Genomic DNA, 16026 nt, shown 5'->3' with positions numbered 1-16026 from the left:
ACACAGTTGGCTTTTCATTTTTTAATCAAATACATTCCCCCATTTATTTCCTATTTGAAATTCTACCATTTTTTCCCATTGGTGGACCGACACTGTAGGGAATCCAACTTGCTGACATGCTACTTAATTAGGATCTGCCTACAATAATACTAATTTCATGATAAATAGTTAAACTTCTTGACAAAGAGTGATTAAGGTCTGTAATGGAGCCCTGTACAATGGGGAGCAACAAAGCTTTTCAAAGCGTCCACATTATACAGCTTGATTAATTGCCTTAACCCTTTCTGGACGTTGATGCAATGATTTAAAGAGCCATCAAATTAGAAGAGATGTACTTGCTCTTAATGTAAGCAATTTCTCAGTTTTAACATTTAAAATTTTCTTTGTAGAAAAGGGAATTGTCAAAATAATTACTGCGCAGGGCTTTTCAGCAGTTTTTTCTTATTTCCACCAGCGATGCTGATGACTACACTGCCTTTGGAGCATGGTAATTTAGGGAGGTCATAATGGTTTGTGGAACCCTTTCTGCAGGCAGCCTTTTCCCAAAATAGGCCGAATGACTTGATATAACAACTGCACCAATATCACTGTCGCCCAGTGCTTGATGCTTATGGATTAAGGGAGCAAAAGATTAAGGGAAGTTTTTCAAAAAATATTTTACTTTAGATTTCTGTTTGTAACTATTTCTAAATATTTATTCATGACTTTAAATATTTTTAAATGTTTTATGTTTGAATTTAATTAATACTTTTACATGGTCTTTAAATGTTTCGGCAGGTCACTGTTCATTGATGACTCAAGGGTATGGAGGGCCAGGGGGATTGGATCAGCTCAGCTACCGCAGGGAGGTGAATAAATCCAAAGCAAAGGGTGCAGCTGGTGGAGCTGCTGCCTCACTAATCCAGCTACCCGGTTCAATCCTCACCTCTGGTGATGTCGGTGTGGAGTTTGCATGCTCTCTTGTGAATGCACGGATTTCAACCGAGTGCTCCAGTTTCCACTCACACCCCAAAGATATGCAATAGGTTAACTGCCCACTGTAAATTGTCCCTAGTGTGCAGTCAAGTCAAGTCAAGTTTATTTGTCACATACACATACGGGATGTGCAGTGAAATGAAAGTGGCAATGCTCGCGGACTTTTGTGCAAAACACAAACACCAAAACAACCAAACAAATTATAAACACAATCATAACACACATATTCTTTTACATAATAAATAATGGAAGGAAAAACGTTCTGTAGTTAGTCCCTGGTGAGATAGGCGTTTACAGGTGAGAGCTGATGGAAATATATATATACAATAAAGTGGGATTAGTGGAGGATTAGTGCAAAGTAGTGTTTGACCGTCTACATGGTGGTGAAATGCTTGCTTCCATGCTGTGTGATTCTTCGATTTGTCCCTTCACACTGAAATGCTCCCAGTGGGTTTTATTGGTCCATTGCTGAACCAATTCCAATTAAAAGAGATAACCCCCATGTGCATTTGCAAGTTCATGGATAAGGGAATAAAAACAAGTCCATGCTGAATGCCATTTTTATGAGCCTCAATGTGATATTTTTGTACAGAAAAATAAGAGAAAATTAATAAAAAGACCTCCCAAATTGTTGACCAATTCTGTTGCCCATTGCAGTAATTTCTTAAGATCACTGACTGTCAGAAGTACAGCAAACCCTCGTTTTAACAGATCTTTTTATAACTGATTTTGGTTACAGCGGCCGATCGGTCATAACCAACATATTCGCCCGTGTGATCCATTATAGCGAAGGTTTACCATATTAGCCAGTACATATTTTTAAGGATGTTTCTCTGATTTCACTAGAATGCACATTCATACGAACCTTCTAGAATGACCCGGGCATCACATGCGATGTCGGCTTGGGAGAGCTTTTCGTGGAGATTTGTTGGAGTTGCATTGTTCAATTCTTTATTCCTCCATGTTTGCAACATGGTAAATATCTGCATTGTAAGTATTTCATTTTCATTTTTAATTGTCACAACATCTTGGTACTCGAGGTCGAGGCAGCTTATGGCGATAATCTGCCAGTTCTTTCCCAGTTTTGCCGCCAATTGCATTAACTGTTTATCAGTCATATAATTATTCCTTTTGCACGTTAATCCATCTGCTGCAAAAATAAAGTAGATAGGAATGAATTAGCGATAATAGAGTTGTTTGTGAGGCGGTAATGAATTGTTAAATATCTTCATCAGTGCACAGCATGTAATTGTAGGTCTTATTGTTGCTATTTCACCAGGATTAATGCAATTTAGATTTTAGATCAGCGCCACATTATGGAGAAATTAACAAACGTGTTATCTCACTGGGCTACTGTGTTTCAATACTGCACAATATGCTGGGGGATAGTTTTCCACAACAGTAATGTACACAGGGGCAAAATACTGGCATGAATTGAGAAATGATTATTGGAGAGAAAGCAAAGTGTGGGAGTAAAGGGATAGTGTCATAGAGTGATACAGTGTGGAAACAGTCCCTTCGGGCCAACTTGCCCACACCAGCCAACATGTCCCATCTACACTAGTCCCACCTCCCTGCGTATTGGCCCACATCCTTCCAAACCTGTCCTATCCATGTACCTGTCTAACTGCTTCTTAAACGTTGGGATAGTTCCAGTCTCAACTACCTCCTCTGGCAGCTTGTTCCATCAACCCACCACCCTTTGTGTAAAAAGGTTACCCCTCAGGTTCCTATTAAATCTTTTCCCCTTCACCTTAAACTTATGTCCTCTGGTCCTCGATTCACCTAGTCTGGGCAAGAGATTCTACCCGATCTATTCCTCTCATGATCTTTTTCAGGATGACAGGGTCTAACTATCGGGTGCTTGGGCTCCAGCTAATTCACAATCAAAATAAATGATTTGACCAAGTGAACCAAACGACATGGATGTGAAAATGAGCAGATGAGAATATGCAAGACATTTTTTGTAAGTTTGCGGATGACACTAAAGTTGGTGGTATTATAGACAGTGAAGATGGACACTAAAGATGTTCCTCCTCATCTCCTCTCTAGAAGAGCGCCCGTTAATTTTGAGGGTGTGACCTCTGGTCCTGGACTTTCCCACCAGTGGAAACATCCTCTCCACATCCACTCTATCAATGCCTTTCATTGTTCTGTCAGTTTCAATGAGGTCCCCCCTCAACCTTCTAAACTCCAGCGAGTAGAGGCCCAGTGCTGTGAATCGCTCATCATATGCTATCTCACTCATTCCTGGAATCATTCTTGTAAACCTCCTCTAAATCCTCTCCAGAGCCAGCTCATCCATCCTCAGATATCGGGCCCACATCGGCTCACAATTCTCCAAATGCGGCCTTATAGAGCCTCAGCATTACATCTCTGAAAGTGATGAATTATTGAAATGTTCTACTGCAGGAGAGCTGATGAGTTCAGACACGGAATTAATTCAGAGTAAAGATTAATACATTTTTGGATGCTAAGGGAATCAGGGGATATGGAGACGTTGAGGGAAAATTCAAACAGAATGGAAGATCCATTAAGAACTGCAGAGCAGACTCGAAGGACTGAATGTCCTAATGCTGCTCTTGTTTCATGTGTTCTTCACACTCACTTTTTAGCAACGATACTAGAGTGGAGCGAGATAGACCACACCTGCAAAATCCAATGGACTGATGTGTAGATGTTTTAACATTAAAAAAAGGGGGAGCTGGCGATCGCTCCGTGTCCGTGTCGGAGGGATGGGGGACGGGGGGGGGGGGGGGGGGGGGGGGGGGGGGGGGGGGGGGGGCTTGAGATCCTCTTTCCTCCGACTCAGTCTGAAGAAGGGTCTCAACCCGAAATGTCACCTATTCCTTTTGTCCAGAAATGCCACCGATTCGATTTGAGGATGCCATGACGGAAGCCGGTTACGGAAATGGCGGTGAAGATTACCCATCGCCTACTACGGCTTTTTCGCAGAGTGGACTATCTTGCTCCGCTATAGTATCGTTGCTTTTTAGCAACAGCCCAAGAACTAGGTCCGCATTGATGCACTGAAAATGATAAATCTCGGATTGCTTCCCAATTATACTTTGTGGAAACAGGTTCAGGTCGTTACATTCTTGCCTCTGATCAGAAGCTCCCTCTGCCCCCCCCGCCCCCCAAAAGCCATCCTGTTGAAAACTGGTTCAGTACAAAATAACACACCTTTTGGCACATACCTTTGCATGCAGCAGTTAATGATTTACTATTTTGCGATAGGATTTTTGTTCCCACCCCAGCAGTATCTTTTGGCAAACTGTTTCCATGAATTAAGCAAGTCATGTTTCATATAACACCTGTAACAAGGGTTTAGTCCTCAGCTGTCTGAAACATACCATAACAGTACATCCCAAATACGCAGCCAGAATCCCTTGATCAGGGGCATTAGTCAGCCTGCCTGCTTTATCCTCAATGTTATGTGTGACCTCCTCAGATCTCAAAATACAAACACCCATGCATGCCTGGACTGCTTTGACTGTGGAGGTCAGCGGTGTGTTCATTCTCAGCTTAATGCTCTTTGCTGCAACAGTGAGGTCTTGCAGATTCCATTGTCAACTTACGAAAGCAGGCAAAGCACAAAGTGCTGGAGCAACTCAGCAGGTCAGGCAATGTCTGTAGAGTGAATGGATAGGCAATGTTTCAGGTCAGGACCCTTCTTCTGAGTTACTCCAGCATGTTGCGTTTTTTTCTCAAGATTCCAACACCTGCAGTTCCTTGTGCCTCCCACAAGCACCAGGCACCGTTCCGTCCCAGTCTTTCTTCTCAGATTCATCCACCAGATGGCGCTCCACTGACATTTCTGCACGCGCTCCATCGAAACGATGTCAGGTCTATTTACCAAGATGTATGGAACCAATATTTTCTTTCCCCTCTCCCTCGCTCAACAAAACTTTATCCAATTGAAGAATTCCTATCTTAAATCGTCCAACACAGGTGGACCATCGACTTGTGGAATCGTATCCATTTAGCTCATCCTGGTAGTTTTTGTAATATCCACTCTTGCCAAGTCCTTTCAGTTGTTTCAGCAGGTTTACAGGCTGTTGGAATGTGTGCTGGGGCATTCAGGGAAGCACATTCACTTTAAGCATCCGATAAATAGCTTTCTGCTGTATATTCAAATGATCGGTACGACAGATTAAAGACCTCTGGCATCACTGCCTCAGGCTCACAGGTAAATCAAACCCAATTGATCTCACTGCTCAAAAGCAGCTATTCAGTGCAGAATTTAGTAGAGCAATTACATTTATATATCTGGATACTCGTTTGTAGAACCTAGTTATAAACTCGTGTTATTTTGGTGCTTTGTACGTTCTTTACCTCACAAATAATTTAATTAAAAGGCACTGCAGATGCTGGTTTGTACCAAAGGTAGGCACAAAATGCTGGAGTATCTCAGCGGGTTCAGTCTGAAGAAGGGTCCTGACCCGAAACGTCACATCCATTTTCTCTCGAGAAGAGTATAGCACGGGTATGGGCCCTTTCGGCCAACATTGTTTGTGCCAGACATGATGTCAAGTTAAACTGATTTCATCTGCCTATATATGAACAATATCCCTCTTTTCCTCGCATTTCTATGCACCTAATAGCCTCTTAAACGTCACAATTGTATCTGCCTTCACCACCACCCCTAGCCTCCACCACCACCCCTAGCCTCCACCACCACCCCTGGCCTCCACCACCACCCCTGGCCCCACCACCACCCCTAGCCAACCCTTCAACCCTGGGGAAAAAAGTTCTAAATGTCTACCCGACCTATGCCTCTCATAATTTTATACACTTCGATCAAGTCTCCCCTCAACCTCTGACGTTCCAGAGAAAACAATCCAAGCTTATCCAACCCCTCCTTGTGGATGAAACCGTCTAATCCAGGTCGCATCAGTAAATCTCCTCTGCACTTTCTCCAAAGCCTCCACATCCTTCTTGTAATGGGGCGACCAGAACTGGGTGCAATACGCTAAATGCATCTAACCAAAGTCTTAGAGAGCTGCATTATTTGATAACATTGAATTACGAAGTACAGTACCAGTATTATCCACACGTGGCTTTTTGACATTGGTATCTTCCGCCAAGATTTCAGAGCTTGATCTTCTCCTCCTATTTTCTGAAGGAAAAAAATAATAATTCAGTGAAAGGTTGTGTAGCGGCAGATTTTTCAAATCTTTCAGGAAATTAACTCCCTAGCCACTAATTGGGTGAGACGGGAGAAGGGGAATATCTTCGGTACGCATGCAAGCTGCCTCAGAGACCTTCAAAGCTTCTCCTTTCATAAAGCTTCAGCACACAGTCTTTTAATGAATATTTTCATTATTGAAGATATAAAACAGTAAGATACATCCAAGGTTTTTCCGACTTGTTCCAGCAATCTTCTTCAAACTCCAGCTCATTACTTCAGATACTAGAAAACTCCTCGTGTCTCCATGCTACACATGATCTTGACATATGGCTTGACATGCTCGACATGTGGCTTGACATGGTCGACATGTGGCTTGGCATGGTCAAAGGATTAACCTTCTCCCTCTTCACTCCAAAACGAATCTAACCAACTAAACTACCACGCAAGCAGTTAAGCTGCATAAACACGCCCAAAGGCACGTCATTAATCACACCCACATTATAACGGGCAGTCTAAAATTTAAAGGAACATGCCATCCACAATGACAGGCCAAATGGCCACTACATACCGGCCCCTAATTGTTCCGAATACATAATGAGGCAATTACCAATAAACATCGAAAAAGTGGCCATAAAGGCTTAACATACATCAAAATCAAAATCAAAATATCAGGGAATAGAACCCTGTAGCTCCTCGTCGGGAAATCAAACCCCGATCACCCGCATGCTAGGCGTGGATATTAACCACTATACTAACGAGGAAAAAATAGCATGCACTATATATCTGCAATTACAATTCTTTCTCGACTCTTCCATCTTCGCTTTCGCCTTCTAGAAGCAAGCACAACTTAGTTATTGGTCTTATTAAAACATTGTTTTTTGTTTTCAGTCGCACCATACGTACCAAACCCTGAACATCAGGCATGATTTCCAGTATTCTACCCATTAACCAAGAACCTCGAGATGCTGTAGAGTCAGCCACCAACACAATGTCGCCTGGAACAAAGTTCCTTTTAATCCTTAGCCATCGTTGTCGTTCTTGGATTAAAGGCAAATACTCTTGTATCCATCTCCTCCAAAAAAGATTTGCCATATATTGTACTTGCTTCCATCTACGTCTCATATACAAATCTTCTTTTACAAAAAGCCCAGGTGGAAGTGTTGGATTGGTTTTCAGCAGAAGAATATGATTTGGTGTGAGTACTTCCAGGTCATTAGGATCATCAGAACCTTTCGTAATAGGTCGATCGTTTAAAATCGCCTCAATTTCACAAAACAGTGTTTGTAACCCTTCATCATCCAAAATTTGTTGTCTAAGAACGGAGCGCAGCACATTTCGTACTATACGAATTAATCGTTCCCAAATACCGCCATGATGGGAACCCATTGGAGGATTAAAGTTCCATTTTATGCCTTGTTGAAGCATAGTATATTGGATTTTATCCTGATTTAAGTCTTTGAGTGCCTTTTTTAGTTCCCTATCCGCTCCAACGAAATTCGAACCATTATCCGATCTTAACAAAGTAACTTGACCCCATCGACAAATAAATCTCCTTAATGCTTGAATACATGAGTCCGTGTCGAGTGTAGATGCAACTTCAAGATGTACCGCTCCACTTGCCATACAAGTGAAGATCGCACCATATCTTTTCACGAGGCTACGTCCTCTCTTAACCTCCACAGGACCAAAATAATCCACCCCACATCCGTGAACGGAGGTTTGTCTAGAGTGATCCTCCCCACAGGCAAGTCTGCCATCTTCTGTAGACCAAGTTTCCCACGCTCTCCCGTGCATATGATGCAATTTTTTATTATCTTTCTTGCTGCTGAATTAGCCTTGGTAACCCAATATTTTTTACGAAGTTGGGATAGCATGTAATTTCTTCCTCCATGCCCAATTTGTTCATGAATATGCCGTAATAATAATGTCGTTATGTAAAAGTCCTTAGCGAGAATGATAGGACGTTTCATTTCTTCAGGCATTGCCAATCTGTTTAGGCATCCACCCATCCGCAGAAGATCTCCTTCCCAGATTGGGTCGAGCTTATACAATTGACTACTTCTTTTTACCCCCTCTCCACCAGCTTGCAATGTTAATATCTCTTCTTTGTATTTCTGTCTTTGACAGAAAGAAATGATCGCATTTCCTGCTTTGAGGAGATCATCAAGACATAGGCACTGTTGACTATGTGAAACTTCAAAAACTTACATCTGGACTTTGATCACCTTTTCCCTTTCCTCAGGATTCTCCTCCAAGATACTTTCTGTTATTTGTTTCTTTTCCCGAATCTTCATCAACAATCTTGTTTTTATTTTAAGAAACCAGGCTACCGATGTTATCAGTTTATTCCATGATGAAAAGTGGGTAATTAACTTATTCACGGTGTCATATGAGTTTTTTTTCAATCACATTCACCGAAATGTTTTGTTTAATTTCCGGAGCTTTTGTAGAGATTTCAAATCCGAGTTCAAGCTTTGGCCATTCTCTACTTGGCTTACTAAGAAACTTTGGCCCATTGATCCATCTCTTGTTATTAAGAAAGCAATTTGCTGTTTGTCCCCTAGAGGCTTCATCCGCAGGATTTTCCTTTGTATTAACATATCTCCATTGAGAAACATTAGTAGCTCCTAGTACAAAGGAGACTCTATTTGCAACAAATGTCATAAAACGTTAGTTTTCATTGTTAATGTATTTCAAAACCGTAGTGCCATCGGTCCAGAAGGTAGATTCTTTCAGTTGAAATTGCAGTTCCTTTCTCAGCATTATGTCAATTTTAACAGCTAAGACTGCTGCTGTAAGTTCCATTCTGGGAATCGTTCAATGGTGCTACTCTGGCTTTTCCCATTACGAATGCAACATGCACTCTTTTGTTTACATTTTGTAGTCTTAAGTATGAAACAGTCCCATGACCACTTTCGCTGGCATCCGAAAAGTGATGCAGTTGTGCATTTCCGATTTTACCAAAGGTTTTAGGCTTTATACACCGATCTACCTTAAACGTTGACATTTTGTGGAGGTCTTTTAACCATTCTGTCCAACTGTGCGAGGGTGTTTGAGTTATACTCTCATCCCAACCAAGTTTTTCTCTACACAGATTCTGTAAAATTAACTTGGCTAGCAGTGTAAATGGTGCAAGAAATCCCAAAGGATCGTATACTGAACCAATCACAGATAAGATACCCCTTCTTGTGCATGGTCGTTCCTGAATCGACAATTTAAACTTAAACACATCCGTTTCCACGCACCAGTGCAGTCCCAGTGCCCTTTCCATTGGCAAGTTGTCTTTGTCTAAATCCAACTCCTTGGTTTCTTCCGCTCTGTCATCTGGTGGAATGCTTTCCAAAACAGCACGACTGTTGCTGACCCACTTGGTAAGTACAAATCCTCCCTTATTGCAGAGAGAGGTTAGGTGTTTCACCATTTGAATTGCCTCTAACTCAGTAGATATGGATTTTAGGCAATCGTCCACGTAAAAATTATTTATCAAAGTGGAAATTACCTCCTCTGGGAAATAATCTTTATTATCCTCTGCGGTTTTCCTCAAAGCGAAATTCGCACAACTTGGAGATGACACTGCTCCGAAAAGATGTACTTTCATTCGGTAATCAACAAGGTCTTGTTGCACATCCCCTTCAGGCCACCATAAGAATCGCAGATAATCAATATGTTTACCAGTTACTTTCACTTGATGAAACATTGATCTGATATCAGCCATCAAAGCTATCGGTTCTTGCCTAAACTTGATGAGAACTCCAATGAGCGAGTTAGTAAGGTCTGGACCTTGCAGTAGTTCAATGTTAAGCGTTGCCCCTTTAAAGACTGCCGCGCAGTCAAAGACCACCCCTCAATGTCCCTTTCTTCGAGTGGTACACCCCATGGTGCGGAATATACCAGATCTCTCCATCATCTCGATATAGTTGATTCGTTGGTATCCTTTCGGCATAATCATTATTAATCATATTCTGTAAGAAGGATGTATATTTTTCTTGAAATTTCGTGTTCTTAACAAACTTACGTTTCAAACCTTGAATACGCTGTTCAGCCATATAACGATTATTCGGTAAATTAACACTTTCTTGCTTGAAAGGTAAATCCAAACAATAATGTCCATTTTTCATCTTAACTGAATGGTTCATAATATCTAAGAATTTTAATTCTTCTCTAGACATTTCTTCATGTTCCTGGCTGGTACTTTCATTGAAGTCATGGTTATATTGCTTCATTAACAGCTTTTCCAATTTACCTGTAGATATTTGGTTAATAGCAACAGCACGGCAATTCATTTTGCTGGTGCTTTCCTTATTCTTACACAAGGAGCCATAGATAACCCATCCTAGTAGGGTCTTCATAGCATACGGTCCATCCCCTTGGCTCCTAATTATCTGTACAGGTTCTAATGCTCTCAGAGCATTTGTTCCAATAAGTAAGTCAATATCAGAATTTATCTTTGATATTTTGACATCTTTCAGGTAAGGCCATTGCTGTAAGTCTTCACATCTGGGTACATTTTGACGACCAACAGGCATTGTTTCATGTGTGAAAACCTCTGAAATTGGAATAAAATTATCTTCATCCAAACTGGATATCTCCATATTTGTTCTATAATAACTATGGTAATCCTTTTCTTTATTCATGGTATGCATTTGAATTTTAACTTTCTCTCCAGTTATGTCCAACCTTCTCATCAAATTCTCTGTGCAAAAAGTAGCTGAACTTCCATGATCCAGAAATGCGTATGTTTGCAACACTACATTAGTTTTCCTATTTCTCACTTGTACTGGTAAAATAGAGAAAATGCATGCTTTCTCTCCGCCGGCCCCAATATGTGCAGTTACTTGAGACGAGGTGTTAGCATTAACATCCGCTGACTCCTTTTTCTGCTCAGTAAGATCTGGCTCTTTCTTTACAGTATGAAGCACATCAGGATGATTCTGCTTACATTTGTCACAAATTATTGGGCACTTACAGTCTTTTACCATGTGCCCCTTCTTTAAACATCCATAGCAGATTCCATTCCTTTTTAAAAAGCCCATCTTTTTTTTCATATTTCTTGTCTTTAACACCATAGAAACATAGAAAATAGGTGCAGGAGTAGGCCATTCGGCCCTTCGAGCCTGCACCGCCATTCAATATGATCATGGCTGATCATCCAACTCAGTATCCTGTACCTGCCTTCTCTCCATACCCCCTGATCCCTTTAGCCACAAGGGCCACATCTAACTCCCTCTTAAATATAGCCAATGAACTGGCCTCAACTACCTTCTGCGGGAGAGAATTCCAGAGATTCACCACTCTCTGTGTGAAAAAAGTTTTCCTCATCTCGGTCCTAAAAGATTTCCCCTTTATCCTTAAACTGTGACCCCTTGTTCTGGACTTCCCCAACATCGGGAGCAATCTTCCTGCATCTAGCCTGTCCAACCCCTTAAGAATTTTGTAAGTTTCTATAAGATCCCCCCTCGATCTTCTAACCATCTTATGGTGTGACCTACTTCATCACAAAATGGACAAAATTCATTCTTTCTGGTCGGTGCATCCTCTTTGGCACCACCCAACACCTTCTCAGGTATTATATTGGTAGCAACATTGCTTTTCTTAGGCCCTGTCTTTTGTTTAGTTTTGACATAGGTAGAACCCTTATAAATTGCAAGTGGCTTGGCTTCTTCAATAATCCCGTTGCATGAATCTGACATGTACCGTACTTCTCTTTCTAAAAATTCCACCAGATCTGGTAGTCTGGCTACTTGTTTGCTCTTATCTCGTAATTTACCAGCCCTATCTCTCCACTTTTCTCTCATTCTTCTGGGCAACTTGTTAATGATGATTCTCATATTACTTGAAAGATTAATTTCCTCCATGTAGCCAAGATTTTTCATCGAGCTGCAACATCTTCTCAGAAATATTGCATAGTCACTCAATTTATCCACATCTTCTGGCTTGATTTCTTTCCAAGCATGGGCCTTTTCAATGTATGCATTCGCAATCCTCTGTTCATCACCAAAACGTCCCTTTAGTAATCTTCTCGCCTTATAATAGCCCTGGTTGCCTGGCTCCGTCTGACAATTTTCCACAAGCACCTTCATACTTCCTTTTGTGTACCTCACCAGAAATCGTAAGCGCTCCTTTTCATCCTTAACTTTTGTCTCTAATACCTCTTCTATGGCTCTTATGAAAGTTTCATACCCCAAAGGATCTCCACCATACATAGGAATTTCAACTGGTGGCAGAATGAGAGAGGTATTTTGTCGAGCTATAATCTCGTTGAATTCAGATTGCTTATTCAGCAGTGTCAATAGACCAACCTGATTCCCTTCTCCTTGGTCCACTGGTCCATCTCGAGTTTGTACGGATGTTCCCATCGTAGCTAGTTTCGGTCTAGCACCCATTTGCTGAGCTGAAGGTTCACTCAACCTATTTAGGTTTTCCAATCCAAGGTATCCTGTGGACTTTGACCGTGGAATCGATCCAACTGCCAATTCACTCTGAGCAGTTTTGGCTCTCTGTCTAGTGCTCATCGTCTTTGACGATCTAGAGCTGCATCTAGACCCATCACTTTCCAGTATGTCCTTTCTGGCTTTAGCCACCTTCAACTTTGTATCTAATTCCAGTTGTTCCTGACATCGCGCCATCTCATCTTGCTGTCGGGCCAATTCATGTTTTTTCTTCATAGCATCCGCTTCTATTGAGAGCGCTGCTAAATCAGCTTCTGCTCCCAATTGAGCAGAAGCCCTCGCAAACCGAACTGGCTGAGCAACCAGATCTGCGGCCTGATCTTCGTGAAGATACATTTGAGATACTATCTCCCGTTTCTATTTCATCACCACGTGGCTCTTCTGGCATAGCTCTGCCCTCATCTTCATCTTTATTCATGATTTAAAAGAGGTCTTGGCAGATTGCCAAGTCTTTAAATTAGTCGAAAAAGTCTCTGCTTCTAAGTGACTTTGTTATTATCAACAATTTCTTCCAAAACTAAACCATACCGATAATGTAGAGAACCTCTCTCTAATTCCAGGGTGCAAAATAAATGATGCTAATTCAAATGGAATGCGCTTTATCATAAGAGATTCAAAACAATCTAAGGTCGGTCTGCCTTTCCCAGACACGCTGGAGAAAACAGCATCTTGAGCTCTGTAACAGAATTCTTTTAATTAAAACTGTGATTTTAATTCAAAAGATAATAATCGATTCGTACTCACAAATCCAGTGATACGTCTTCAGATATGTTCCGATGCTGATGATAGACCTCAAGGCTCTTTCTGGCCGAGATCTTCTTCAGTTCCACGATTGGAACCAATCTTCTATGGCTGCGCCTCTCCAAGGTCTTAGCCTTTGCACTTCGATCTTCTGTCCCTATCTCAGGGACTGGTATTTACCCCCGCCGGAGGTTCGCTTCTACTTATCTTCTGTCCCACTCTCTGGGACTGGCAATTACCCCCCTGCCGGAGGTATCCTTCGACTTAACGTAGCGGCAGATTTTTCAAATCTTTCTGGAAATTAACTCCCTAGCCACTAATTGGGTGAGACGGGATAAGGGGAATATCTTCGGTACGCATGCAAGATGCCCCAGAGACCTTCAGAGCTTCTCCTTTCATAAAGCTTCAGCACACAGTCTTTGAATGAATATTTTCATTATTGTAGATATAAAACAGTAAGATACATCCAAGGTTTTTCCGACTTGTTCGGCAATCTTCTTCGAACTCCAGCTCATTACTTCAGATACTAGAAAACTCCTCGTGTCTCCATGCTTCACATGATCTTGACATGTGGCTTGACATGGTCGAGGGATTAACCTTCTCTCTCTTCACTCCAAAACAAATCTAACCAACTAAACTACCACGCAAGCAGTTAAGCTGCATAAACACGCCCAAAGACACGTCATAAATCCCACCCACATTATAACGGGCAGTCTAAAATTTAAAGGAACATGCCATCCACAATGACATGCAAAACAGGTCAAATGGCCACTACAGGTTGATCGGCAAGTTTAGTTTCAAAAGAACATGGAAATATTTCCTAAAGTCTCAAGGCACTTCACAGGATCATTATCGATTAAAATCAATATTAAATGCAATCTCACAGGATCCCACAATTTGCTTTCAAATCAACCTCTTTTTAAATAATTCCAAGCCTTAATTCCCCTGAAATCCATTCCCTGCATTGGTTGCACAAAGTGGAAATTTTCTTACTGTACAACTGCATGTCCATTATTGTAGTCCCCCTCCCATTACGAATCCGACCTTTCTGTCCTGGGTCTCCTCCATGGCCAGAGTGAGCACCACCGGAAATTGGAGGAGCAGCACCTCATATGGGCAGTTTGCACCCCAGTGGCTTGAACATTGACTTCTCCAATTTCTGGTAGCCCTTGCTGTCTCCTCCCCTTCTCAGCTCCCCCTCAGCCCTCGGGCTCCTCCTTTTCCTTTCTTCTTCCCGCCACCCCCCACCCTGCATCAGTCGGGTTTCGGCCCGAAACTTTGCCTATTTCCTTCGCTCCATAGATGCTGCCGCACCCGCTGAGTTTCTCCAGCACTTTTGTCTACATTCTTTGAAGCACCTTAGTCCAAAGGCATGTTCCTTCTCTATCATGTACCATTGTGTAAAACTTGGTAAAGAATCATATCCTCATGCAGTGATCTGCTCAGTCACATTTCCTGTCCACACCTCTAACTCATTGCAGGCTCGAGGGTGGGATTGGTGGCATCATGTCTAAACGCAAGATCTAACCCCGCTTTTGCTTAACATATGCACACATGCATTTCCCCAGCAGATGACAAAGTGTAGGAAATTAGCTTGGAGGGCATGCACCATCTTTGTTCAAGGTCTAATTTAACACAATACTTTAATTTTCAGAAGTTCCTTCTAAATCCTTTGGAGGTTTCTATTAGAACCATGTATCGTCAACACTCTGATACCAATACAACAATCCGTTTTCAGGGATTTTTTGAGACATTTTTTTGTGCCACAGAAACAAAGACACCTGCAATTGTGTGCCTTAAAAGTTATCCAAAAAAACTGTACCAAATGGTCTTTTGCTAGATTAAGCAATCTTTATATCTTGTTTTAAGTAAATGCCATAGTAAAAACATACTGTTAATGTTTCTTTCTTTTGCTGGTTCATTCTGCTTATTGATCGGCCAGTCACCTGAAACATCACAGAAAGATACTCTTCTGATTAAAAGGAAAAGGCATGACAATGCAAACTGGATGAATACGCAGATTTAATAAAATCCACAACTCTGGACTGATGAACAATGTTAAATATAGTATAAAAATGCATAATAAATAATTTTACAACCTAATTCAATGTAATCCTTTTAAAAAACATATCATCAGGATTGAAAAGAGAAAAATATATGATACAGGTCTTTAAAATGATGAGAGGGATAGACAGAGTTGACGTGGATAAGCTTTTTCCATTGAGAGTAGGGAAGATTCAACTAAGAGGACATGATTTGAGAATTAAGGGACAGAGTTTAGGGGAACTTCTTTACTCAGAGAGTGGTAGCTGTGTGGAATGAGCTTCCAGTGGAAGTGGTGGAGGCAGGTTGGATTTTGTCATTTAAAAATAAATTGGATAGGTATATGGACGGGAAAGGAATGGAGGGTTATGGTCTGAGTGCAGGTAGATGGGACTAGGTGAGAGTAGGACTAGAAGGGCTGAGATGGCCTGTTTCCGTGCTGTAATTGTTATATGGTTATATGCATCAAACATTCTGATTTTGTACTGTAACATTAAATTGGGTTGAGATTAAAACGTGACTGGATACAAAATGAATGATGTCAATTATTGGGATTCTTGCAAAGACTGAATTGGATTAGGATTGAATATGAGTTGGATTGGTTAGAGTACAATGAACTGAGTTTGGAAATAATGGGAATATTTTGGAGTGAAAAGAGTCCAATGAGTAGTGATTTCAGCTGTGAAG

The 16026-nt window shown here is 41.4% G+C and overlaps 1 protein-coding gene across 2 annotated transcripts in view; it reads right to left on the bottom strand.

Annotated features, from left to right (window-relative positions):
- si:dkeyp-97b10.3 (NACHT, LRR and PYD domains-containing protein 1b allele 3) overlaps window positions 1-16026 on the bottom strand; it is an 84673-nt gene that overhangs the window by 4783 nt on the left and 63864 nt on the right. Inside the window, exons 14-16 of one of the 2 annotated variants that reach the window (XM_055646364.1) lie at window positions 15189-15242; window positions 6017-6094; window positions 1841-2125 (exon numbers count right to left, since the gene is read on the bottom strand). In XM_055646364.1, coding sequence (XP_055502339.1) covers window positions 1841-2125; window positions 6017-6094; window positions 15189-15242 — 417 coding nt within the window. The remainder of the gene's footprint in view (window positions 1-1840; window positions 2126-6016; window positions 6095-15188; window positions 15243-16026) is intronic. The other variant, XM_055646365.1, reaches the window with a different exon arrangement.

The sequence above is a fragment of the Leucoraja erinacea genome, chromosome 14 (assembly GCF_028641065.1).
Source record: "Leucoraja erinacea ecotype New England chromosome 14, Leri_hhj_1, whole genome shotgun sequence".
NCBI classification, from domain to species: domain Eukaryota; kingdom Metazoa; phylum Chordata; class Chondrichthyes; order Rajiformes; family Rajidae; genus Leucoraja; species Leucoraja erinaceus.
The sequence above is the reverse complement of the archived record's forward strand: the minus strand, read 5'-3'. Positions and strand labels throughout refer to the sequence as shown.